The sequence below is a fragment of the Zophobas morio genome, unplaced genomic scaffold, assembly GCF_036711695.1.
Source record: "Zophobas morio isolate AGI-343-1 ecotype UQ-CSIRO unplaced genomic scaffold, CSIRO_AGI_Zmor_V1 ptg000002l, whole genome shotgun sequence".
Classification (NCBI taxonomy): domain Eukaryota; kingdom Metazoa; phylum Arthropoda; class Insecta; order Coleoptera; family Tenebrionidae; genus Zophobas; species Zophobas morio.
Genome location: NW_026972107.1, coordinates 6,016,016 through 6,042,883, shown reverse-complemented (window position 1 = coordinate 6,042,883; position 26,868 = coordinate 6,016,016). Strand labels below are relative to the sequence as shown.

The window sequence follows — 26,868 nt, the reverse complement described above, 5'->3', positions numbered from 1 at the left end:
ATTGATGAATTAGAAAATTGTTAGAGAAATTTTCGAAGAAATGAAGGAAAAAATAACACTTTGAAGTTTATTTTTTTTAATTAGATTTGACCATTTGCGTAAAGAGAACTCAATTTTTATCTCACCGTAAATAAAATAAGCCAAAAATAAGTCAAAAAGAAAAATGGGTGGGTGAGCGGGGCACTTTGAAGTTTTGAAGTATCGAAAAATTGAAATTTTGGAAAATTTGTCTAAAAAATGGTAGCAATTTTCGATGAAATAAAGCCGAAAATAATTTTTGGAGGTCAAAATCTACAAAAAAATGTCTTTACAGTATTGAAAAATTGAGCTTCTGGCAACGTTGTCTAAAAATCCACAAAAATTGTGAGAGATAGATTTCGACGATCTGATTCGAAAAACATATCATGCTTTCGAACAATTCGTTTGGAAGTAAAATTTTTAAAATTGCCAAATTTCATACTGACGAATTGGAAAATTGTTAGAAAATTTTCGAAGAAATGAAGGAAAAAATAACATTCTGAACTTTTTTTTTTAATTAGATTTGACCATTTGCCTAAAGAGAACTCAATTTTTATCTCACCGTAAATAAAATAAGCCAAAAATAAGTCAAAAAGAAAACTGGGTGGGTGGGCGGGGCACTTTGAAGTTTTGAAGTATCGAAAAATTGAAATTTTGGAAAATTTGTCTAAAAAATAGTAGCAATTTTCGATGAAATAAAGCCGAAAATAATTTTTGGAGGTCAAAATCTGCAAAAAAATGTCTTTGCAGTATTGAAAAATTGAGCTTCTGGCAACGTTGTCTAAAAATCCACAAAAATTGTGAGAGATAGATTTCGACGACCTGATTCGAAAAACATATCATGCTTTCGAACAATTCCGTTTGGAAGTAAAATTTTTAAAATTGCCAAATTTCATACTGACGAATTGGAAAATTGTTAGAAAATTTTCGAAGAAATGAAGGAAAAAATAACATTCTGAAGTTTTTTTTTTTAATTAGATTTGAACATTTGCCTAAAGAGAACTCAATTATCATCTCACGGTAAATAAAATAAGCCAAAAGTAAGTCAAAAAGAAAACCGGGTCGGTGGGCGGGGTCATTTTTAAGTTTGGAAGTATCGAAAAATTGAAATTTTGGAAAAGTTGTCTAAAAAATAGTAAAAATTTTCAATGAAATGAAGCCTAAAATAATTTTTGGAGTCAAAATCTACAAAAAAATGTCTTTGCGGAATTGAAAAATTGAGTTTCTGACAATGTTGCCTAAAAATCCACAAAAATTTTGAAAGATAGATTTCGACGACCTGATTCTTTAAACATATCGTGCATTCGACAAATTCTGTTTGGAAGTCAAATTTTTTAAAAATTTTAAAGTTGCCAAATTCTTAGAAATTTTCGAATAAATGAAGGTGAAAATAACTTTTGGATGTCGAAATGTACAAAAAATGACTTTGGCTAATTTTCGAAGAAAAAAATTTCGTAAAGAAAATCTCCAAAACTACTGAACTGATTGTTGCGAAAAAAATCTGTGTGCATGTCTAGTATAAAATATACGTCGTTTTAACATGATTGTTATGTCATTTTGGGCTCAAGATACAAATAACGGCTTTCTACGACCATTTGGAAAATTGATAGAAAGATAGGAGATAACGGGAATAGTAATAAAGACAAAATTTATGATACCACTAAGAACTGAGGCTAACATAAAATCAACAGTTAAAGTGGAACAAGATCATAAAACCGAGACTAATACAAGAACATTTAAGCCAACAAGAAAAAACCGAACATAAATAATATAATTAAAAAATAATAATAGGAAAGTTTGATAGCGGAAACGAAATGTGTAGAAACTGTTAAATCACCCAAATATTCCAAAAATGGTGATTTTTTTACTTTTCTACATTATCACGTCGTAATTTTTTGAAAACTAACAGAACTTGTCATAGCTAAAATTATAGTGTGTAAAGGAATATAGTGGTTTTATGATTTTGACTTTTCCAAGCTTCCAGTTTGCGAACTAATACCGCTAAAGGTACGCCGGTTTTGTTTAGAAAAAGCGTGCCAACGAAATACAATAAAGAGCCGCTATTTAAGTTTGGGATAGTGTCATAAATTTGATGGAGTCAAAGTCGCAAAACCACTGCATTCCTTGCCAAACTATACTATTCATCTCTCTCTAGAAGAGATTAGTATGTTGTGTGATAGAAATGTATTATTATCCTTCTTATTACAATTATTGAACGATCAGTGTTTGGGATGTCGGTGATTTATGCAGGTTCTAATTTCAATTTACGCGAAGTAATTAGGTTGAGTGCGCGTCGCAAAAAAGGTGGGATGTAATTCGGGCGATTTAAATGAGACGTGCAACCGGATGTAAATGAGATATAATTCCTGCAGCAATTTTGACGGTTTTTCGAGCTCCTTGGGAGGAAATCTTGTCGGGATGTAAATGGAAATTCGGAATATTCATGTTTGCCATCCGCTGAATGAAAATGGGAAAACTCTATTGTTTTCCTCCCCGCTAATGGCGCCGCAGGGAGGGCCCCTACCCCCACGACCGCGTCCCCACATTCGCATATTTTTAATTGAACCCAAAGTTTAGACCGAATTTGAATATTTCCACGGAAAAACCCAACAGGTTTCGTGTCAAAACAGCCGGCAATTTCATTAAATCACCGAGATATCGTCCCTTTCATCCGTTATCGTCAATTGTCGGAGATAAACGGCCGAAAAGAGCGGCAACGACAAAATACGGGCGGAGGAGCTTTTTATTTTATAGTGACGTTTCGACGATTATATTGCTCTACATATTCATGAAGTCGGGCAGATGACACATCGAGTGAACGTTGTCGCTAATGGACAATAAAATCGAGTCCGAATGATTAATAAATTCGGGGAAATGGTGCGGGAAAAGCCGGAATGGAGGAGAGATAGGCAAAAGGTCATCCCGGAAATCGGCCGGGATGGGTGTATATCTAGCGGTTTTATCACTTTTTCTTTGTAAGACATCGATTCATTTAGCGCTGGAGCGGTTACGAGTTGAATTATAGATGGTGAGGCTGAACGGCTAGACAACTGAAATCGTCTTTTTACACGCTATCAATACAAACAGGATGAATAAATTACAAATGGCAAGTGTACTTTGTGCTTCGACGCCGGATATTAATGCTTAGTTTACGTTCAGGGCTAAAATACTTGGATTACCGGTTTTATTTCAGTGTCCCGGCGCATCCACCTTTTATGATCATTTTCGGTTACTTTGAAACTGCCGCAACACACAGTTCTTATCACTAATCTCATTATCTTTCCTGTGTAAGACTACATTAGTAAGCATTAAAGTCAAAGAAAGATCCTCGGTTTGTTGTTTGTCTCACAAATTTTCCCATTTCCTTGTCTCTTCCTGAACATGCAGTTTTTTTGACGCTTGTTTTTATTATTAAATTTTTATTTTCGTTTTCATCCAATTTAAAGACATCACTTCTAATAATGTGAGATATTCTTTCTGCTTTATTAATATTGCACTTGACGCCAGATTGAAATGGCCACCCTGTGCTCTAAATCTGAAATAAATTAAGTAAAAATTTAATAAAAATTGAAAATTTTTTCGCCTTACACAGAACTCAAGATAATTAAAGAAAGCAAAATAATACCTACTTAAATAAAAAGAAATCAAATAATTTCGCAACAGACGAAAAAAAATTGTGTACACCTCGAACTTAAGTGCGTTTTTTCGATTAAAATAAAAATAACTATTTCAGGATTGAAAAATAGAATAAATTGTGACGTTCATGAGTTGCATTTATTTCTCGAGTCTAAGCTAAGGAAGTATTGTAATAATAATCAAGCGAATGGCTACTTTCATGCTGTCCCGACGGTTCAGGGCGCCTAGTCTAGGAAAAAATTGGTCTCACTTTTCCGTCTATTTGTATCGTCTGCAACGATTTTTATTATTGTTTTATGTAGATGGTAAATTTTATAAAATAACATACCCTTCTACTTGTGGTTTATGAATCCACCTTGAGTTTTTACCCTAGGCGTACAGATTTTCAAAAAAACAAAAATACATAACAATATTTGATGCTAATATAAAAGGAACATTCAGTAAACGATCAATTCACTTTTTTTCTTACCAGCCAGGGAGGTTCTGTCCAATAACATTCCACCTATTTTTGACTTTAAAAATATACGAATTGTACTAATTCTAGGATTTTTTCAAACTTTTACTGAATTTATTTTTCAGTTTTCTAGAATTTTCGAATGTTTCCGTTATAAAAGTACACAGCTCCAAGAACAGTGTCAGTTAAGCCAAAGAAAGATAAAATCTTTAAAAAAATAATAAATATTTTCTGAAACTAGTCAAATTTGAAAATAAGTCTTAAAAAAAATTACAAATTATGTGGATAATACCATTTTGAAAATTCGTCACAATTTTTTTTTCTTTTGGTAAAAGTGTCTACAGAGTGGAAATAAAGTATCACATTACTGCGAAAATTTGGTAAAATTTGAATAGAACTTCCCTCTCCTCTCAAATACAATCGAACAAGTCAAGTTTTTTTTTTGCAAATTTTGTCTATTTTATGATAACTCCTATAAGTAAAAAAATAAGTATATAGATACTACCAGTCAATGTTAAAGAAAAACTCTTCTTAGGGATTACAATCACAGTTTACTTCTGATATTCCAATGCGACGTTGCCACGTTATTCCAGTTTTCTTGAAATTTGTTAGCAATGGAAAGGTTCAGTTAAGCTCCGCCCCTCGGCTTATGACGAATAAAAAAAATCATCAGAATTGAGATCGGGCGGGTGGGCGGGGCTTATATTTTACCTTCTTTTTTCTTAATATACATAGCCACCTTTTCACAACAAGAAACTTAAACCATGGTTAAAATGGTACATTTTTGCAAGGAAACTGGATATGGGGCGGAGCCTAATTGCAAAATCGATATCTCCTTATACAAATTTTCCATTTTAAACATGTTTTAAGTTTCATGTTGTGAAAAGAAGTCTACACATATTAAAACAAAAAGTGAAAATATAAGCCGGCCCACCCGCCCTATCTCAATTGTGATGATTTTTTTTTATTCGCCGTGAATCAAGGGGGCGGAGCTTAACTGCAAAATACTTATTTGTTTACAAGAAATTGAAAACATGTTTTTAACTATCGTCTTGTTCAAAGAGTATTATGTATATTAAGACAAAAAGCCAAAATATAAAAAAAATCACAGTAAGGTTATTTTTAAAGTCTGTCTTTTACAAAGTCTATTTAAGAAAATGCTAAAACTTCAGAATTTTCAAATATCGATTTTTCAGTTTTTTAAATGGAACATCCTGTATTTTATTACTGTATCACAAAAAAGTAAAAAATCACAGTAACTATCAACTTTAAATAAGTATAGAAAATACTCAGCAAAAAAGAGGGAACAAAAATAGAACAAGATGCACTAATAAAATATTCTCCATGAAAAAACTGAAATATCGAAATTTGAAACTTGGAATAATTAAAACATTTTTTACAAACACTCTGCATACGAAAAATTAATCTCATTTAATCGCAACAAAGCGCTTATCTTTTTTTATATCTCCACAAAATATTGTAGGATAGACTTTAAAAATAACCCTACTGTGATTTTTTTTGTGAACCCTTCCATTGCTAAAAAATTTCAAGAAAACTGGCAACGTCGCATCGTAATTTCAAATATTAATCGTGGCTGCAAATCAGTTTAATCAAAATATCTAAACATATACGGGGTGTCTGGAAAATGGGGTGTCTTCAGTACGTATGTTCGGGGGTTTCGGAAGTCCCAAAAATCTATTAAATGATGTAAATTACGCAAAAAATGCAATTTTATAAAAGTAAAACTGGCAACACTGCACGCATCTAATGCGTAATCAGTACTTGGTAAGATAAAACTGATTTTGGCAATGGCATACCCTCTAAGAAAAGAGAGGGTGGGTGGGCGGGGCTAGTACAGGCTAAGATAAGACTGATTTTGGCTAATGAGATACCCTCTAAGAAAAGAGAAGGCGGGTGGGCGGGGTTAGTACCTGCTAAGATAAAACTGATTTTTGCAAATGGCATATTCTCTAAGAAAACAGGGGGCGGGTGGGCGGGGCTAGTAGCTGCTAAACTAAGACCGATTTTGGCAAATTACATACCTTCCAAGAAAAGAGAGGGTGGGTGGGCGGGGCTAGTACCTGCTCAGGTAAGACTGATTTTAGCAAATGACGTATCCTCTATCAAATTCAATTAAATTATTATAAAAAAAGACACTACAGGCTACAAAGCACTTTCAAATTCGTTCCAAACAGGAATACCTAGAACTTCAAGATTCTTTTAAATTTTTCAAAAAAAAAACGGTTTCCCAAAATTAACTCAAAGACAGATCAGATCAAAATTTTCCAAAAATAGAACACCAAAGTTCCCCAAAATTGTTTTAAATAATTTACAAAAAAATCTGCCTGGGCTCCCAAATAATACACCACGGGTATCCAAGAGAAGTAAAAATTGAATTTTTTTCTATCAAGAGTCGACTTTTTTTAATTGGCATTAATTTTATCTTGACATTAACATTTTATGTTAAGATTTCAGTTGTTTTTCTCGAATTAGACGTAACTTGATTAAAAAAAAAATTGGTTTTGTCCTCAATAAAACCACAACTCGGAAATTCTTGGGATAAGGTCAAATATTCTCAGAATAAAACGCAAATTCTTATGGCATTATCAGCTATAGCTACAAATATAGACATTCAGTTGTTTGTTAGAGTGTAAATACTTTGAGAAGAACACACCACTAAAACGGCTCAGTGGACGTAAAACAGTCAGAACGGATCCACTTCACAAGTTAACGTGATGAATCTGACTGTAATTCGTTTAGTCTTTTTTCTGATTTATGATTGTTTTAGTCCATTATTAAAATCAGTTCTTTCTCAAAATATAAGAACTGCATCAAACTCAAAAAATGTAAAATTGGCAGATTGTGTTGATTAAACATGTTCTTCTCATACTATTTTCAGTCTAAGTCATATTGTGCGGCTTATTAGCTCACTATAATTTCGTCTCGAGCAAATTTGTATGTCTTATACTAAACTGAACTGAATCTACATATTTATTACTATTCAATTTCTTTTTAGTGCAAGTACGATTCAAAATAGAAACTTTAAACCACAAACATGTCTTAGGTATTATGCATTTCGCATGAGATTTAAGCTAACGTGAATTTTCACCAAATCCGAATCTATTCAAACCCATATTTTTGCGAAAATTGTAACCGATACAAAACTTAGAGCTTTGGGAAGTATTGATTGGATCTATTCAAAGTTCTCACATGGAAAGAAATCTTTTAATTTCACTCAGGATGCCAAGAAACTTCTAAGTTTTGCAATCCAAGCACGAGTTACTTTTTTATCCTGTACATCCTGATAAACGTGAAATATTTCATCGCGATATTGGAACAAAAAAAAATAGTGTCAAGGTTTCTGAAACGTTTTTAATTTCTGTAATTTTTTTCAGTCATGACTTACTAAACTAATCCTTGATGTTCTGGGTGCGTCCTGTTTATACCATAAAATAAAAGTCATCATTAAATCACTGTTGCTTTCTCGTTCACGCAATTTGTTGCTAATCGGTCAAATTTCTCTAAAGTTTAATCACCAAAAAAATCTTCCGGTTAAAGTTGTTACTAAAAGTCATCTGATAACTTAATGACTGACCTTGGAGAAATATTAACATAATTCTGTTTTACACCATGTGGGGGCGAAATTTGTACAATTTCCCCAAATATTTTAAACTAACTATTATTACATATTTTGAAACATAATCATTAGAGTTTAAACCCCATTAAGCGCATTTTAATGCTCTAACAAGTGCGCTTAAACACGTTTACTTCGAGTCGCTCGCCAGCCATAATCAGACCTAATTACTTAGCTACCCCGTCCCACTAAACCATATTTGTTTGTCCTTTTTTTCCACGGGGTGCGTTTTAATTACGACTTCCCATACGAATGTAAATCCCGAGCCGGAATTAACGGAGTTGAGCCGGTATTTATTGTGTAATTGTAGACATCTGGCTCCACTCCGGCCCGTTTCCACGCTGGCGCGCCGAAAGCAACCGAGTTTTCATTAACCCGATGAATTAATTGCTGGAATTAACAAGATTTGTTTCGATGGCTGAGAATTACCTGTTACGTTTTCGCAAAACGGTTTGATGGCCTCTCCTCGCGCCGCCATTATTCACGCATCATCGCCCCCCTCTTGTCACTGACAGCTGTCCGTCACAGCTCTCCCTCGCGCCGCCATTGCGTTAATTGATTAACTTGAACAACTTTTCAGGTTAATAGGATTCAAAACTTCCCAACACTATTTGCATTCCTTATCCGAGGCGACACGTTAATTAAAAACTTTAATTACATGTTTTGAATTGATAAATATCTTGTATACAAGGCGCAAATTTGTCACTTTGCTAGGGATTTGTTGCATTTTTTAGTAGGCGGCTGGATGGCAGTGGAGTGATAAGGGTCGAATCAAAATTTTATTAGTCAGTTTGAGGTAATTAAAAAAAGGCCGGGATTCTTGTTTAGTTTGAAGATGCGCATCAGCGTGTGCTTTATTATTGCGACGATAACAGCTGAGTTATGGGACGGGCTGTATATAATTTAATTTTTATGGAGGTCGTAAAGTTGTTAACATTTTATGCCAATTTAATTGAAAATTTGTTCGGTGCGTTTTTGCAAAGGGACAATTTCTTTCAACTGGGAAAATAGGGGGGGAAGTGAATGGAAAACTTGTACTTGCCAATAGGGAAATCTCTAGAATAGAAAGTTTCTTTTAGTTAAAGCACAATCAAGTTGTACTCCAATGGATGGAGATAACATGCTCCATCAGACACGTAAGAGAAAATTTCAAAGCACTCCAGAAGTATTCACTACAATTCGACGACGCGATGGAGAACTACTTTATTCCATTAATTTTTATTCAGAGATTGCGCATTCTACTAAATATATATAAATTTCTATAGTCAACTAATTTGAGGATTAACAAAACTTTGAGGTGACGTCATCAAATTGTTGGTGGGGATGAATAAAAAATAAATGTTAGTTCGTATTACGGCTCCCCACCCCTCCAGACCCTTTTTCCCCTCTTCGCAGATTATTTATCCGCAACAAATCCTCCAGTAAACATTTCGAAATAACATCCTTACTTGTTGAATCCTCGCCCGGGGCCGCAACCAGCGCCCGCCGCCCCCGCCCCGGATAATAACAATAAATATTTAAATTCTCTCAAATTTGGTCCGGAATCCAATTTTTTACCGGATCCGTAACCGGATCAGCACTAATCCGCGTCGTTCCGAGTGAAATATGTACTTAGTTATAAAAGTCGCCCTAAATTAGATTCGCGCCGGTAGGAAATGAGACGGTTAGCGAACACCTCGAATCCGTTGCACTTTGGAATTAATGGCTTGCGTTAAAAATGGCGCCGGAGGGGAGGCGGATGTGAGTGTAGTGGGGGCGCGTTCCGCTGCACCCGATGCGTTTTTGTTCGCGTCGTGGGGGTGTTTGCCGCCTCTCTTGTTTTAATTAGAGTCTTAATGGCGGCAGTTTTGCGAATATTCGGCAAACGGGCTAATTAAGTCTCTGTATGACGTGTACAAATCCTTAATCTGCATTCATTTGCATGGTGCTCAGTCGAACGGGACAATCCCGATGCGGAGAACCATCCAATTTGCGATGTCGCACATGCAAATCCGCGAATTAGGTTAATCAAGGAGGAAAGGATGGTTTGTCATAATATTCGGAATTAGAAGAAGCAGCGGGTGTGGATCGAGGTTTAAGAGGTGTGATGAGTTTTTCGGGATTACAGCGTTTGTTGTAGCACTATAAAAGTTTTAATAAAACAGACGGAGAGGTATTTTGCCAATAGTAATCATACTATATAGACAATATACTATTAAACTCGGCTTTTACCCAGATGAACGTTGCTTGTTCGATAAAACCTCAAGCAATCAGTTTATTTATGTCCAGTTTCCCTGAATTTATTTTTTTTTACAGCAGCAATAATGCGAGATGCAGCGGTGGCGGTGTCGGCCAGGTTTCTGGGGGCCGTGTTGTTCGTGTGCTGTCTGCAGGCCAGCCTTACCGTGGCCCTGTCCGACGAGACGCCCATGAAATCCAGCAACGACAATCCACAGGTGAGGACCGGCTTAAGTTCTTACAATCTACGGGACGAGAGAAATATGAAATGGCAAAGCCGACAGCTCTAATAACGAAGAACGCGACATGGGGGATTTTCCGAGTTTGTCTTTTGTTCTAGTTCTTATTCGGCCATAAACCGAGATAGTTCCGTTGAGGTTTTTATCTAAATTTCGTCTTTTTTATTCCGGCCCGTCCTTCACGAAATTTGCGATGAGTATTGAAAGGAATATTGGAATAATAAGAAGTAAAGCTGACACAGGCAGAATAAAAACAGAAAAATCCGCCTTCATACATATCTGATGTATATTCAAGTGGGCTTTTTCGAGGCGAACGCGCACTTCGAGGCACGATTGAGAGATTTTAGGGAAATGCGGTGCGCCGTCCCGGCGGGGGCGGTTTGATAAGAGAAGTTTTAATTCGCTGGGACATGTGGCAACAATGATTTCGACGAGCAATCAAAGTATGGAAATCGGATGTCGTTATGTGTGATGGGTTTTTATTATTAGACGGAAATTAATGGAAATTGCACTGCATAATCGCGGTTTTTATTTTTTTGACAGATGAGTTTACATTTCAATTTTAAATCAGTAGGTCCTAAAGCGTCATTTTTGAACTGGATGATCATCAATCAAATAAACAATTAAAACTAAATTGAGCAACACTGAAATTCCGCTGTAGAGTTTGCGTGTATAAAACTTTGAGGTGGTGCAGCAAAGCAACCAAAACAAATTTAATTAAAAACTTATTTTACTGTAAAGCCCCGTCTGCTTCCAGATGGACTATGACATGTCGAAGCGAGACTGGAACAAAGACCTGCACATCTGGGGCAAACGCGGCTGGAATAACCTCCACGATGGGTGGGGCCGCAAACGCAGCGTACCATCATGGGCAGACCAAGCCGACAAGCGCGCCTGGCAGAACCTGCACAGCGGATGGGGCAAACGTTTCACCCCCGAAGACGAAGACACCCTCAGGCAACTCGTCGCCATGATCGACCGCGTGGACCCCCAATATGATGAGTACGACAACGATCTGGAAGCTAACGACGACGACAAGAGGAACTGGGGGCAGTTCCATGGCGGCTGGGGCAAGAGGAGCAATTGGGGCAACTTCAGAGGTGCGCTTTTAGGTGTTTGTCGTTTAACTTAAACAAATGATGGATTGGTTTTAGGTTCTTGGGGCAAACGCGAGCCAGCCTGGTCAAACCTGAAGGGCATTTGGGGCAAGAGGTCGCAGGATCAGATCGCTCAGTAAGCAGGTGGAGAGAGGGCGAGAGGTGGTAATGTGGAGACTGGGTGGGGTTGATGGGCGGAGTTATGAAGTGTCGAGTGGTGGTTTGTAACTTCACCCGTCAAAGTCGAGTGCGTCTACTATATCTATTTATTGCTTTAGAAATACTGTGTGGTTTTCTTCATAGATTCTATTCTGTATATATCTCTAATGTGGTTGTAACTAATTTGGGTTCCATGTTACCACTTTCTTTTCCGCTAGTGGCGATTTTGGGAAGTGAGACTGTACCACCTTTTAGGTAGATTAGAATATCTCAACATCCAAATACATCTGATTTATTTTAAGGATTTATTGTTAATTGGGTGATATAAGCATTACTTAATCATTGTACTGTATTATAATAATATAATGTTACTATTATTAAGATTCAAATGCGTTGAGTATTTTTGGGAACATTTGTAATTATACCGACTATTATGTAATGACACTGTAATTATTTATGTGAGAAAAATAAATCTGTATCTAAGCATTTCTACGCTTTTTTGTCATTGCCTTCTAGAGTCGAAAAACCCTTATTATGTCTTTTGCAACACTGTTAAAATATTTTATATTCCTCAGCTAAAAATTGCACAAAAACTTATCGTCCAATTTTTGCTCGCTTATCAGTTCAGACAAACATCGCCCCGAACAACACCATGGAAGACCCAGCTGCACAACCAACACACTTTTATCCACAACCAACAAAAGTCGATTATCTAAGGCGACGATGTTGGAAGATAGTAGTCCGAGAAATGACCCCAGACCAGCAACAGTTTTCCCGCACACCCTGTGAAATCTTTTCTCATTTCCCCGTCATGGCAGACAATTATTTATACCGACAATTACCTGAAGACTTCGTCGACAGGCAAATATCGACTCTCATCGCTCTGCTCGAGGGTAAAACCAAAATTTTTTCGCGTATTTTCTTCACAAAATTTTTGCAGACTCTTTTAAGTCTCCGTACCAAGGACCAACACATGGATATGTGTCATTTATACTCGAAAATTTTTACTTTGTTGGTTTCGATAACGCTCTGCTGGATTTTCTAAGCCGTCACGACATTCAGTTAGTGAAAAGATTGGTGAAAACTGGAGTTTGCTATTCCTGGCAACGGAATGCCCCCTACCTGGATATGCGAGACGTGGGGCAATACCTGGGTGAACATTTTCGAATTTGGACGAGCGCTTCCGAGATGTCGTATTTCTCGAAGAGGCGAAAAAAGATCAGGAGGTGTAGCACTCAGAAGTGTTTGCGTTTTTTTCTTTTCAAGGTCAGCGAGATGACCGACAAGCTAATTTGTGAATAATATCACTTGGGGTTGGCTACAATTTGTTGAATGTGTTAGTTATATAATGAATAAAATTATGTGTGGAATGGAGTTATTTTATTATGGGAAACCTGCATTTTCATATTTTATGAGGTTTTAAATGCAGAGAAAACGTGATAAATTCTGCGAAAGTAACATAAAATCACAAGTTATTTTAAAAATATTGGTTTTGTTCAAGAATTTCGTAACACAGAATCATTTTTTCACGAAAGGTTGGCAACGTGTATTAACCAATAACCACAGTATATCATACAGTAAAGACAGCTCGTCAAATATTGGAACAACGTGTCCTTACCCAACCGTTTTTATTAGGCGGGATTTTTGAAACGAAGTGGATTATTGGTTGCCTAAATTACAAATACAGCTCGTCCGTAAAACAATGTAAAAGGAACTGAAACCAATTTTTGGAGTGTGGTATGAAGACTACGAAGAAAATGCCATTTTGAACAATAAAAAAGAATTATGCTTATATTTATTTTATTCATTAATAAAAGTCTATCACTTTACCAAGTTAATTTCAACTAAATATATCAACTACCTATTTTGTCAATGCCTTCAATTTTCGCCAAGTGTGAATCGTTTGAAGAGTCAGAAAGTGAACGCTGTTGTTTTCATCTTCCCTGGGAAAAGTACTTTGATGTTTTTGGTTGAATTTTTGTTGTTAGTTAAATTAGTGAAGTGATTCTGGGAACCTTTTCGTAGTAACATGGACTACAGTGGTAGACCACCTCGTGATTGCAGGCACAATGAAAAAACCTGCTTCAGGGGCTTCTTTAAATTTCCCTTGGAATCTGTAAGATAAGAAATATAAAGAAGTATATTATTCTATAATCAATAAAAAATTATTTGGTATGCAATTTTTACAGCACAGTGAAAATGCCAATATTTGTAATGATTTAGGATCTATTTTACTAGCAATTGAATCTAAAGAAAGTAACCAGTGTCAAATTATTAATACAGTTTTAAGCTGAACAACTTTTGCACATAAATCTGTCGAAGTAAATATGACAGACTACAGACATTTGGACATGGGGGAACAAAATTCTTTAAGTTATGTCTGTGGATACTTAATGAAGAAATGCTTGATGAAATATACCTGTGAAACATGTAGTTATTTTGCCGTTGAACGAAATGTCATCATATATGATAAACTTCTCTGTCACTTCAACGCCTTTGATGATGATCCACCATTTTGGTAATTCTAAAGCTGGCCATTCACGTTCCAACGTCCCAGTACGATTGTATTGGATGCAACTGTTGTACAATTCTGTTAAAAAGCAGCAGTACACACACTTTACGACCTTGCAGTTAAAAACTTGCGATCGTGATGACAACATGTCCGACGAAATGACGAAAATGTACTTTTATAGCTGCTCTCACGGTTTAAATAACATACACTGTCGAGTCATGTCCACACATGATCAAATGTCCATCCAATACAACACGATTGTACTGCTGCAGACAGACTTGTTCACCAACCGTCCACATCCAACCGATTTGCTTGATCGCATACACAGACGTTCAAAAACACTTCAATTTCGTCGTACCCAACACAATTGTACTGCGGCGTTGGAACGTGAGTGGCGGGCTTAAGATGCTACATGAAGCATTCACCTTTTATGTTGCAGCCCTAGAAAAACGATTTGCTTCACTATTTTCTACCAACTCAATTTTACCTTCATGTGGCCGATGTATAAAAACAGCCCTCGTAACTGTGTCCATACGAGCATACCACACCCCTGTGCCCTGTGTACAGTTTCCACAAGATTATTTATTCTATTTATTTGTTCGAACGCGCATTTTCTATTCAGTAAAAATAATAAATCACAGTTACAATATTAAATACCAAACATCTAAAATGTCAAATTTGACGCACAATATTGACATGGTGGTAAATTTTATTTAGTAACAAGGTTTGCCACTACAGTTTCAAGCCAAAATTCAAGGTCATGTCCTTACCCAACGGTCGATTATTGTTGTTCTAGTCCGTTACGTGCATTTCTTATGGGCCTTTCAAAGGCTGTCCTTACTGTGTAATATTCTGTGCAATAACCACAATGAAACTATGTAAATCAACACAAAATTGTAACAGAAAAATATATTTTCAATCATAATTAATTTTATAAAAGTAATAAAGCACATCCAATTTTTTGTTCATTTATTCCACATTTATTTGAAAAAGTGGTAACGTAGTTACTTAATTTTTATCACCAAAGGTTGGTAACAGTATCCCTCTTTTTGAAAATTTGCAACGAAAATAATGAATATACAATTTAAATAAAAGTAAATGATTCATAATTACTGCGAAAACGACATGAATTTAAAATTTCAAATGAAAAAAACTAAAATCGAAATTCTTGACTAATAAAAGTGTATTAAATGACATGCGATATTTTGCAAAAATACAGACTTTGAAAATAGAACACTAAATTCGAAACAAAGTTGGTACAGATTTTGAAAACTATTTTCCCAAAAAAACCTAAACAAAGCCCTGGAACAAATCGATGAAAACACTATGTGGGCGTTCTGGTTCCGCCACTGACAGTTCAACCAAAACAAGCACTTTCAACCCCAAACCCGCCTCCACAGTCCAAGAATGTAACACTTTCGTCAACTCCAAGGTAAACCCCATCAAACCCCCAACAAACACACACCAACGCACTTTCTTTCCCCGAAAACCTGACCCTAACCTCACTTTCCAGTGTCAACAAAGTGGCAAAAAATGAGCAGCTTGACCATTCTGGACGACGCCGCCCTCTACGACAACGCTCTCACCCTCGAGATCGGCCCCCTTGAAACCGTCCACAAATGGAAGCGTATGCCCGAATGTGACGAGTTCGTGGGGGCCCGCCGCAGCAAGCACACCGTGGTCGCGTACAAGGGGGCGATTTACGTGTTCGGCGGCGACAACGGCAAGAGCATGCTCAACGACCTGCTTCGCTTCGACGTGAAGGAGAAGTCGTGGGGGCGCGCCTTCGCCAACGGCTGCCCGCCGGCTCCCAGGTACCACCACTCCGCCGTGGTGTACAAGAACTCCATGTTCGTGTTCGGGGGGTACACGGGTGACATCCATTCCAATTCCAACCTGACCAACAAGAACGATTTGTTCGAGTATAAGTTTCACTCGGGGCAGTGGGTGGAGTGGAGGTTCCTGGGGGTGACGCCGGAGCCGCGGTCGGCGCATGGGGCCGCGGTGTACGACAACAAGCTGTGGATTTTCGCGGGGTATGATGGAAACGCGCGTTTGAACGACATGTGGACGATTTCTTTGAATGTGAGTTGGGTCAAGACTCAAGAGTGTGAGTTGAAATTGTGGGTTTTAGGGGGAGAGTCGGTGCTGGGTCAAGGTGATGCAGCAGGGGGAGTGCCCCCCGACTTGCTGCAACTTCCCGGTGGCGGTGGCTAGGGAGAAAATGTACGTGTTTAGTGGACAAAGTGGGGCCCAGATTACCAATTCGCTGTTCCAGTTCAACTTCAACACCCATACGTAAGTATAAATTACCAATCAAAATCCTTTCAATTTATTAAAATAATTGTCAAAATGACGTCATCAACTTTGTGGAGGGGTTGACTAATTAAGGTTATTAATAATTTGTTAGGTGGACTCGCATCACGACTGACCACATCCTTCGTGGGGCCCCGCCGCCCCCGGCTCGCCGCTACGGCCACACTATGGTGGCCTTCGACCGCCACTTGTACGTGTTCGGGGGCGCCGCCGACAGCACCCTGTCCAACGACCTCCACTGCTTCGACTTGGACTCGCAGACGTGGTCCACTATTCTCCCCGCCCCCGAGTCGTTCGTGCCCTCTGGCCGCCTCTTCCACGCCGCCGCCGTGGTCGACGACGCCATGTTCGTCTTCGGGGGCACGATCGACAACAACGTCCGCAGCGGCGAGATGTACAGGTTCCAGTTCTCCTGCTACCCCAAGTGCACCCTGCACGAGGACTTCGGCAAGCTGTTGACGGCTAACGAGTTCTACGACGTGCAGTTCCTGGTGGGGCCCGAGCAGAAGAAGATCTTCGGGCACATGGCCATCGTGGCGGCGCGCTCGGCCCACCTGAGGTCGATCCTGAAGAAGGCGAAGGCCAAGCGGGACGCTCACTTGGAAAAATTGTTCGGGACGGTGAACGTCCCGTTCAAGGAGGTCCCGCTGGTGGAGATCGAGTTCCCGGAGGCCAATCCCGACGCGTTCGAGCTGGTCCTGGACTACATATACATGGACTGTATCGACCCGACGAAAAAGGGGGGCTTGCCCACGGAGAATGTTTTGAGGATGATGGATGTGTACAGGCTGGCGGTGGAGTTTGGGATGGTGAGGTTGGACAACCTGTGCGTTCAGTATTTGAACTCCTCCATCAACATGGCGAACGTTTTGGAGGCTTTGGAGACGGCGCATAATTTGAAATTGACGGTGATTAAGGATCATTGTTTGAGGTTCATCGTGAAGGAGTCGAATTACAACGATATCGTGATGTCGACGAAGTTCGAGACTTTGAGTAGTAGACTGATTATCGAGATTATTAGGTTGAAGCAGACGGCGAGTAATACGAAAGCTGTGAGTGAGAGTCAGGGCGAGTTGGCTGGGACCACGCTAGAACAAGACATGGCGTCGTTTCTGAAGTGTCATGGCGCCCCGTTCTACGACGTTGATTTGGTGTTGGACGGTCACGTGATCCCCGCGCATAAGCCAATCCTGGCGGCGCGCAGCGGCTACTTTGAGGCGCTGTTTCGCTCCTTCATGCCCACGGATTGTAAAGTGAAGGTACGCGGAAATCACCATTATTTTACAAATTTTTTAAATTCGGGAAAAATACCAAGGTCTCGAATTTTTGTGGGCGAATTTCTAACCTCACTTTTGCCTACTATGATCTAATTTAATTTAAATTTTAGATTCAGATTGGAGAAATGATTCCTTCGCTGCAGTCATTCCACTCGCTTCTCCGCTTCATCTACTGCGGAGACGTGAACATGCCCCCAGAAGACTCCCTCTACCTGTTTTCAGCCCCTTTATTTTACAGTTTCACGAATAACAGGCTCCAGGCGTTCTGCAAGCAGAACCTCGAAATGAACGTGTCGTTTGAGAACGTCATCCAGATTTTGGAAGCGGCGGACGGGATGCAAGCCACCGACATGAAAAAATACGCTCTCGACTTAATCGTCCACCATTTTACCAAAGTTGCGAAACTACCACGACTAAGAATGTTGAGTAAAGAATTAATTTTGGATATTTTAATGGCGCTGGCGAACGACATGAGCGAACCTAAACTGTGTCAGGACGTTTCTTCATCAGCGAGTTTTTCGACCGACGGTACTTAATTGACATTGACTTAAGTCGTGAATTAGAGATGTGATTTGTATACAAGTATACTATTGTGATTTTTTTTATAGCACCGCTATTTGTGCATATTTTTAGCCTCGGCCACCCCAAACTCATTATAGATGTATTAAGATGTAATTATGATAAATACATTACATAACTCCTAAAAATTCTTTTCGCCTAACCAGTACTTTATAGCGTTGACGTGGTCGCCGTTTATGCAGATTTTTCGCGCGAATTCGTTGACTTGCAGGCGCAGTGGCTTGGGTTTGATCAAGTCTTCCAAGAAGGTGCGCAAGTCTTTTTCGAAGAGCCAGATGTCCCCTTGAATTTTTTTAATAATAGTGTGTCTCTTGACTCCTCTTTGTCGGACGTCGAGATACACGGGCATCATGTGATTGCGCGACCTTTCCACAAAATACGGACTGTCCTTGTGGTCGCCTTGTGGCTTCCAACCTGACTGATATTCGGGCAACGGTTGAGGTTCCGGGACTAGCGTAGGGGGAAGTATGCGTTCCACGTACTTCCATTCTTCAGGAATTTTGGTAGCTTCATATTTCGTACTGACTTCTACGTCTACTAAAAATTTACTCGATTCGTAACTGGAGTTTCGAATTTGGTGGAGGCTCTGGAATTTGAGGTTATCTTAATTAATACCACGAAAACACACTTACGGTTTTTCGTAAACACTGAAAAGGCTTTGTTTTCGTGAAAATGGTAAAAAGCAACGGTCGCATAGTTGTCATGCTGTGTATATTTCTTTTTCCGAGTTTAAATTACGAAATCACAAAATCAAACATAACCTCACTTTTTATTCGATACAAAAAGACCGCTGTGTCTAACATCCCACTATCGGTATCAACAATTGACAGTTATTATTGGTTGCATAAGAAACACTTGGATTCATTAAAATTATATAATCAGAGGAAAGTTATTTTCAATTTTATTAAAAACAAAACAAAACAATACACAAAATAAAAAAATACAATATTTGCCCGTGATAATTTCATTAATTTTCAGATAATTCAGTTTTTTAATGGCTGCATATGTCAAAAAGCAAATCTGACATGTCAAACGTCATGATGACATCGCAGTTTTGTCAGTTATTTGGCTGTAAAATGCAACTCATCATTTTAAGCTTAGAATTAGAAAGTATTAAAAATAATGTATGTGCAAGATTTTCTATACATACCACTACCATTAAGGGCCCCATTACAATTTTTCTAACTTACACTCGAGAAGTTAAAAGCGCCAACACCTTTGAGTAACAACAATCAAAATAGGTGTCTATACAATTTCCATAATTAAAAAAATAATACAGTAGGTCGCCAAAAAGGAAACTAAATTACTTATTGGGGTTGACGCTTTCAAGTCCTATAAGGGCGCTCTAATGATAGTAGGATGTAAATGTGTATTTTTGTAACGAATTTAGGTTAAGGGTGCTGTCATAATCTCCAAAATTAGTAAACGTGTAATTCCAATATTTGGGGTCTCCCCTTGGATCCAGCGGCAGATTCCCGGGTGGTATCGCCGTAGCATCATATTTTTCCAAAATTTCTTGCAAATTTTTCAAAATTTGTGGATACCTGAAAGTACAGAAACAATGGTATTAATCAGACTTCACGATATTCTCACTCTTTAGCAACGTTTCGCCTCTCACACGGATCTTCAACAACGTTGAATAAACACGCTTCTTTCAGTGGCTCACATGGAATTGGCGCTTTGTTTTGTTTGGAACAGTTTACGTCAGCCAAACTGCGCAATTTTAGTATAACGTCAGGTGTTAAAGGCTGGTGTAGAGATTTCAGAGCGAGTCCGACCACAGAATTTATAACTTGAGATACATTATAGCCGTATTCGCGCCCCGATGGACCGTACCAGTTGTCCCAGGCACCGTTGTAAGTAGTACCTAGAACACACTCAAATATTTTTGAAATCGTTACACGAATATAAACCTTGTAGAAGCTTCCACGGTCCTACTGTTAGAGCAGAATTTCCATAAATGTCATCAATATTGTGTAAAATTTCAGTTCTTGGGGAACTAGTATTGTCTGATAGAGAATCCCAGAGGTTAGTTCCATCGATATTTTGCACTGTGCTGAAACGAAACACGATAGCTTTTATCTTACGTTCTACACCTATATACTATCCTCAAACATATTTGGCGTTTATGACTTCATACCAATTTGACTCCCATTATAATTCAATAGGCCGTCACAACCGGATGTCTTAAACCCGCTCACCAATACCTACCTGAAAAGACCTTTTCGACGTGCCAGGGACGGTCGAGACGCGAAGGACCGGACACAGTAATTTTGTTTGTTAAAATTTTCAAATTTCAAAATTTCCTTACAGAACATGATTTATACTTTGAAGAAAATTACACAAAGACACAATTATTAGAAGTGTTACACACTCGAAAATTTGAAAAACAATATAAAATAGATGCTATGGCGCGAGATCGTGGATTTAGGGTGATTAGACTTCTGGTCGCAAATGAAAAATAATATAAGAGGGAATAATACGGCACCAAAATTTAGTAGTGCAACAATTGACATAATTAGGGAAGAAGCTTCCAAAATAACTGCCGAAATGTGGGCCAATTGTGTACGACATTCCACAAAAGAAGAAGACCAGTACAGGGTACGGTTGATAACACCGTTAATTATTAATTTAGAAGAGTCGAGCACGGCTGTAGTCGAGTGATGATGACAGTGACTATTTCGATCAATAAATAAGCAGTAGTAGTTAATAAGTAAATAGTTGTGCTGTAATCAAAAATGATTGAGTACAAAGTTACTTTGTTTTTACTTAAAATAAAAAACTCGAAAGGCGCAGTTGTCGGTAAATGCAAAACTCAGTCCTGCCCTGTGCTTTTACCAGAAAAGGTCTTTTCAGGTAGGTATCGGTGAGCGGGTTTAAGACATCCGGTTGTGACGGCCTATTGAATTATAATGGGAGTCAAATTGGTGTGAAGTCATAAACGCCAAATATGTTTGAGGATAGTATACCTTATATCTGCTCCCGCTGCTCCCAACAAGGTGGGCAACCAATCGCTAACGTGCATCATCTGCTTAGCCACTCTTTGAGGCTTCTTAATCAAAGGACTCCACAATAACCCCGCCCCTCGAACTCCGCCTTCCCACAACGTATTCTTTACCCCTTTCAAAGGATAATTTGAAGCCGCGTTTAAGTTAAATCCTGCAGCAGGACCTCCATTGTCACTCGAGAAAACTATAACTGAGCTCTGCAGCATATTCTTGTCAGAGAGTGCTTTCACAACAGCACCCACTGAATCGTCTAGTTTTGTCAACATGGCTGCAAATCTCTGTCTTTTGTAGTTGTCTATGTACGAAAATTGTGCTACTGTTTCGTCGGGGGCTGGCAGAGGGTTGTATGGGTTTCCGGAATGGACCGCCGCGTGAGCTAAATACAGGAAAAGTGGGGTGCTAACATTGTGGTCTTTTATAATTTTGACACTCTCTTCAGTGAATACGTCGGTGGAGTACTGGCCGTGGAGGTCGTAGGCTAGGTCTAGGTTGCGACGCATGTCGAAGCCCCAGCCTGGGTTTTCGACGGCGGTGTGGTCGAAGTAGTCTTGGTGACCCGTCCAGAAACCTAGTATTAAAATTTAGCTATCTTTGCTAGACCTCTTATACAACACGTGACCGACAACGTACCTATGTGGGAATCAAATCCCCTATACGTCGGTGTGTACACCCTTTTGTACGACCCCAGGTGCCATTTTCCGACAATTCTGTTCGTATACCCCAACTCTTTTAAATATTGTGGTAAAATTTTTTCCGTAAGTGGCAGCCCTCTGGGTTCTGCCCCATAAAGCACAGTGTGCTGCATTCCGGTATGGATGGGGTATTTTCCGGTCATTAAGGCACTTCTAGATGGCGTGCAAATCGCCGTGACGTAATAATTTTGCAGGATCAACCCAGAATATGCCAGAGCGTCAATATTAGGAGTCGGGATTTGGCCGGATCCATGAAACCCGACATCATTCCACCCCTTCAAGAATTGATTAAACAAAAACCTCTCATTTTTAAATAACTCACCAAATCATCAGCCAAGATGAAAATTATATGCGGTCTATTATTACCAGCTTCGGCTGGAAGAAGTGACGTCGCCAGCAAAACTAATACCAGTTTGTTCATGATTTTCAGTCGAGATGAACGCACACTCAAACACAGACGAAACACTTTTCACTAAATCATGGTCGAAAATCGTCCGCAATCAATTCGGTTTCGTCACCGGTTTATGGGTCGAGCACGTATTTACGCAGATTTGCGAAAAACTAACGGAGGCTGCGATGCTCTTGAGATTTTGATCGGCTCAAGTTCAGGGTTTTATTGCATCGTATGGTTACTTATCGTGTGTTGAACCACAACCGGTACAAATATTTTGCAAGCCGAATATGCACGTACTGGTTTTGGTTGTTTTCGATTATACTTGACGATACTTTTGTTACCTAACTGTTAATTTATTACGTGCAAATGCATGTTAATGTCACCAAGAAATATTAAAATTATGCGTGCCACGTGAATAAATTATTACTTAAATATGGGAATGCAAATAGTGGTATTGTTTGGATACATAAATTACGGGACGAAGAACTTACATGTGATGAAGTCATGGCTAGAAAATCGTCGTACGAGTTACCTTGACTTTTGTTTTTAATTTTTAAATGATGCGCCTTAGGTGCTACTAAAAAAATAATTAATGTGTTTACTGAATACAATGAAGCTTGGTACAGTTACAACTGTAAAAATATATAGGCTGTACCAAACGTAGATGGTGTAATATTACGTAGTAGTTGTAAGCCATATAGATTTAACTGTAGCAAAAATATTTTCTGTCATGCGTTTTCGTGAATGGAATGATCCTCAAAATTTGCATAGGTATCTGCTTTTTTGTAGCAAAAGAAAAGAATTATGTAAGTGTCTGATTACAAATTGTCATTTTTATTATATCTTTTTATTCATGTTTAAAATAATTTATAGTGAGTAAGTTTTTTAATTTTTGTGTAGAATAACACAAACTGCATTCAAGTTTTTTTTGTTTTCTATAAAAACGAAAAAAGTTGATATCCTTTTTTAAAGACAAAAATGAACTGAGCTTTCAATGTAAGTTTTCATTATTCTTATGATAAAGAAAATAATAGTAAGAAGTAAAAATTGGTCCGTCTGTCCGTCCGTCCGCCTGTCTGTCCGTCAACTTGTCCGCCCATGCGCTATTCCATCTGTCCGCCTGTCCGTCCTCCCGTAAGCCTGTCCATCGGCTGTCTGTTGTCTGTGTCGATTTTTATTAGACTAATAATATGTGTAAATATAAAATGTATCTGTTCATTTCCTCAAAAATTGATGACGTCGTCTTAAAATTTTGCCAAATAATTCCTCGCGCTGGAGTATATTATTATATAGTGCAGTATGCATATTAGTACTTGTTAAGGTAAGACTGATTTTGGTAAATGATGTACCCTCTCATTAGTCAAAATCAGTCTTATCATATTAAGTACTAGCCCCGCCCACCCGCCCTCTATTTTCTTAGACGGTATGTCATTCGGCAAAATCAGTGTTGCCTTAAAAATACTAGGAATCTATTTTCTTAGAAGGTATATTGTTTAGAAAAGTCACTCTTATCTTAGTAAATACTAGCCCCGCCCACCCGCTCTCAAGAAAATAGGGGGCAGGTGGGCAGGGCAAGGACTTGCTAAGGTAAGACTGATATTGACATACTCTTTAAGAAAATAGAGGGTGGGTGGGCGGGGCTAGTGCTTGCTTGTAATACTGAATTGTGGATCTTGGTATTTTTTGCCCCTGCATTAAGATTAATGACTGAAAATGTTCTCAACTTCATGATGTTATGATTTTATTTTCAGACGTTATTTTGCTGTCACCGGGATATACACATAAAAATATAGGAGTACATTTTTTCTTATTTCAGGAACAGCTGTTGTTTTTCCAGGTAGTAATGGGAACCAGAAACGTGTGGGCAAATTCCAGAATGACGGGGACAACAACAATGAATATCGTGGAAGGTATTGTGGTGACCGAATTTGAATTAAAATTTCGCGCTAAAAAAAATTAACAGCAAATTCAATAAAAAAATCGTTAAACATAGGCAACCATGTGCACGTTAGCGCTTTTTGGGTAGTGGGTTTAGTTAGATGGATGGTAGAAGAGGGCGGCTTGGTAGCGAGGTGTGCTAGGTTGCCAGAGAGTCGCGGCCCTTCACTGTTGTTTTGGTTTCGTGAGTGAAAGCATGGTTAAAAGACGCGGTGAGTTAGCTAAGTTGAGTTGGTTTGGTAGTTAATAAAAAGGGAGGAAACCTTTGTTTAACGAAAATTAATCGTAGCTAATTCTTGCGGTTTTTGACCGACGCTAACACAAGTAAATTTGATTCATTGTTTGTAAATTCACAGTTCATGTTAGGAGTTTAATCGTTAACTAGTTCTAAAACAATTTAACAATCAAGAATTTGTTTAGATAAACACTTACAGGAGTTTTCATGAAATTCACTTAGTAAAGACCCGTTTGATTTTGTTTGTCTAATTATGAATAAGTTTCTGGATGCTAATACGTAAGTGCTACATTATAACACTTCTTAATTCTTAACACAATATTGCTAATAGTTCATTTACGGCAGTTAAATTTCTCTCAAGATTTCTCTCCTCTTGTCATCGTTATTATCATCATAGCATCATCACATCACCGAGACATTGTGTTGTATATTTATAATGTGTTTTATTTGGGATAAACAGTTCACGATATAAACTCTCAAAACATATTGTTTTAAGTAACCATTCACTTCGATTATGGCATAATGTAACATCATATAAATTCATTGTTTGAATGGTTGATAAAGTGTGGCATAATTTAACATAATGTAAACTCTTTGTTTGAATCGTTGATAAAGTGTGGCAAATATTAAACTGACGTAATTTTGCTAGCTTTGCAATTTTTCACCTCATGCAATTTTTCTTTATCTCACAATTTTAACTTCAGTAATTTTCTTTGTTGCATAATTTAAATTGAACGTAAATTTTCATGCTCTGCAGCTTCTAACCTCACGTTTGTCTGCAGAAGTTTTACTTCACACCTTATCTTTTTTGTTTTTATAAATCTTTGCTAGTTTTTGTTTTGTAAATATTTTGTTGATTGATGTTCTACCATGTTTTCATCATATAAATTGTCTGACGTCCAATCTTAATCGCAGATAAGAATTCTTTGTGTATGGCGAATTTAAATGTTGTTTATTGTTTTTTTTTTGAAACTTTGATACTTGTTTAGTTGCAGTTTAATATCAGAGTTATAAAAATTGAACATTTAAATGGAATTGAGGTTAAACAACACAGAAATACGTGGTGGAAGCGGAGTACGCGGTTCCTAGTCGAGCTGGCGGGATTTATCGCGCCATCTGCACAAAGGATGCCGCCAACGTAGGTTCCATTTTGTCAGACGATCACAGCCAAGACCAATTTTTGAATTTTTGAATTTTTTGCGGGCTTTTCAATTTTTTTTTCAATGTCAGTTTAAGGCGAGATGTTTGAGTTATCACAGTAGCAATTTGAATGTTCGCTCCTGATTTAAAAAATGGGACAATGACTTTGTCAAAATTCAAAATCATTTGATTTGTTAAACAAAACATTAATTAAACTCTATTCTTTTTTTTAATTTGAAAATGTGTGTCAAATCTAGTGACCCAGTTTTCTATGGCCGCGACTGTACAACATTTTAAGGGGATGCCATTATATTTCGTGTTTTCTTCAGGTCTCGCAGCTTGTAGAATACGAAAATATAACTTTCTGTTACTGTCTCTGTTGGCGGCTTTATTCTGAGGATAATCTATGAAACTGGAACTGATATTTTGAAATTTCGTAAGTGCTTTAATAGGATCGTGTTGATGGTAAAGCACTAACTATAATTTGTCTCTTTGCCGTTTCTACTAAAATAGTAACGTCGGTTCAATTTTCTGAAATATTTTTAAACTTATATTTACACATTAGTATTGATGTAATAACAAATATTGACTAAAATTTACTTATTGACCCCTTTTAAGCAACCGATGACAATAAACTTTTATTTATTTATCTATCTATCGATTTATTTATTTGTGATTGGCAAAAAAGTACTAAGAGAATTTTTGTACCGAGGATATAGTTTTCAAAATTTAATTTTATAAATAATATCTTCAACAAGTATTTTGTAATGTTTATGGTAACTTAATAAAGGTAAATAAACAAATATAATGCATATATAACATAACATAATATAAATTGTAGATACGTAGAAATTTATTCAAAATAAATAGCAAAATACAAACATCATAGGTATATGCAACCAATTATACACAATTATACGGCATAAATTCTCCGGTGATTTTATTTTCTGAGTAGATTATTTTCTCGACCTAATCCATTTTTTCATAGAAATTTTTATTTTATATTAATTTTTCTTTACGTTTAACCCTCGAGCGGGCGCGCACGTGTATTTTGTACACGGTGACCAGATTATTGGTTCTAAAATTAGCATAATACAACATCCGGTCGGGTAGATTCAGGTATTCCTCTAGTCGAGTTTGGTCTTTCGAGTGGTCAAGTAAAACTTTTGTTTGTGAGTGTGAGAACTAAACAGTTAGCAAAAACAAGAATCTCTCCCGTGTTGTGTATAGAGTACACGCCGCGCTTTCTGATGTAAGTATTTAATATTTTGTCATTTTTAGCGCAACATTTGTTTATATTCATTCAATTAGTAACCTGTTGCA

General features: G+C 37.8%; 4 protein-coding genes and 1 long non-coding RNA gene across 5 annotated transcripts in view; 2 read left to right on the top strand and 3 right to left on the bottom strand.

Moving 5' to 3' along the window:
* The window catches only part of LOC135139862 (prothoracicostatic peptides), a 30,573-nt gene extending 18,633 nt beyond the window's left edge, over positions 1 to 11,940 (top strand). The window contains exons 2-4 of the mRNA XM_064070244.1: positions 10,038 to 10,177; positions 10,956 to 11,298; positions 11,353 to 11,940. Coding sequence (XP_063926314.1) covers positions 10,046 to 10,177; positions 10,956 to 11,298; positions 11,353 to 11,435 — 558 coding nt within the window. The 5' untranslated portion in view covers positions 10,038 to 10,045 and the 3' untranslated portion in view covers positions 11,436 to 11,940. The remainder of the gene's footprint in view (positions 1 to 10,037; positions 10,178 to 10,955; positions 11,299 to 11,352) is intronic.
* Positions 11,941 to 13,237: 1,297 nt separating this feature from the next.
* Positions 13,238 to 14,856, bottom strand: LOC135139801 (uncharacterized). Its single transcript, XR_010282203.1, has 3 exons — positions 14,454 to 14,856; positions 13,874 to 14,407; positions 13,238 to 13,568 (listed from the first exon to the last, which is right to left on the bottom strand). It is a non-coding gene; the product is annotated as an uncharacterized LOC135139801 (long non-coding RNA).
* A 335-nt stretch (positions 14,857 to 15,191) lies between these two features.
* LOC135125823 (leucine-zipper-like transcriptional regulator 1) lies at positions 15,192 to 18,266 on the top strand. Its single transcript, XM_064051535.1, has 5 exons — positions 15,192 to 15,398; positions 15,480 to 16,051; positions 16,101 to 16,264; positions 16,377 to 17,541; positions 17,670 to 18,266. Exons 2-5 carry the CDS (start codon positions 15,500 to 15,502, stop codon positions 18,093 to 18,095), a joined length of 2,307 nt encoding a protein of 768 aa, XP_063907605.1. The 5' UTR covers positions 15,192 to 15,398; positions 15,480 to 15,499; the 3' UTR covers positions 18,096 to 18,266.
* Positions 18,213 to 18,941, bottom strand: LOC135125840 (large ribosomal subunit protein mL49). Its single transcript, XM_064051561.1, has 2 exons — positions 18,771 to 18,941; positions 18,213 to 18,724 (listed from the first exon to the last, which is right to left on the bottom strand). Exons 1-2 carry the CDS (start codon positions 18,840 to 18,842, stop codon positions 18,260 to 18,262), a joined length of 537 nt encoding a protein of 178 aa, XP_063907631.1. The 5' UTR covers positions 18,843 to 18,941; the 3' UTR covers positions 18,213 to 18,259.
* Positions 18,942 to 19,023: 82 nt separating this feature from the next.
* LOC135125831 (arylsulfatase B) lies at positions 19,024 to 22,667 on the bottom strand. The gene is made up of 6 exons (XM_064051548.1): positions 22,161 to 22,667; positions 21,777 to 22,113; positions 21,108 to 21,714; positions 20,052 to 20,194; positions 19,732 to 20,005; positions 19,024 to 19,682 (listed from the first exon to the last, which is right to left on the bottom strand). The coding sequence occupies exons 1-6, from the start codon at positions 22,257 to 22,259 to the stop codon at positions 19,484 to 19,486; spliced, it is 1,659 nt and encodes a 552-aa protein (XP_063907618.1). The 5' UTR covers positions 22,260 to 22,667; the 3' UTR covers positions 19,024 to 19,483.
* Between the last annotated feature and the right edge of the window lie 4,201 nt (positions 22,668 to 26,868).

What these genes read in the sequence shown, in the direction of transcription:
- LOC135125823 (XM_064051535.1), top strand. Translation starts at nt 15,500, where the DNA reads ATGAGCAGCTTGACCATTCTGGACGACGCCGCCCTCTACGACAACGCT. An exon ending in TGTGGACGATTTCTTTGAAT is followed by an intron (nt 16,052 to 16,100) that starts GTGAGTTGGGTC and finishes TGTGGGTTTTAG; the next exon opens with GGGGAGAGTCGGTGCTGGGT. An exon ending in CCACGGATTGTAAAGTGAAG is followed by an intron (nt 17,542 to 17,669) that starts GTACGCGGAAAT and finishes TTTAAATTTTAG; the next exon opens with ATTCAGATTGGAGAAATGAT.
- LOC135125840 (XM_064051561.1), bottom strand. Translation starts at nt 18,842, where the DNA reads ATGACAACTATGCGACCGTTGCTTTTTACCATTTTCACGAAAACAAAG. An exon ending in TTCAGTGTTTACGAAAAACC is followed by an intron (nt 18,725 to 18,770) that starts GTAAGTGTGTTT and finishes CTCAAATTCCAG; the next exon opens with AGCCTCCACCAAATTCGAAA.
- LOC135125831 (XM_064051548.1), bottom strand. Translation starts at nt 22,259, where the DNA reads ATGAACAAACTGGTATTAGTTTTGCTGGCGACGTCACTTCTTCCAGCC. An exon ending in TCATCTTGGCTGATGATTTG is followed by an intron (nt 22,114 to 22,160) that starts GTGAGTTATTTA and finishes CAATTCTTGAAG; the next exon opens with GGGTGGAATGATGTCGGGTT. An exon ending in GCAGCGGGAGCAGATATAAG is followed by an intron (nt 20,195 to 21,107) that starts GTATACTATCCT and finishes GTTTCGTTTCAG; the next exon opens with CACAGTGCAAAATATCGATG.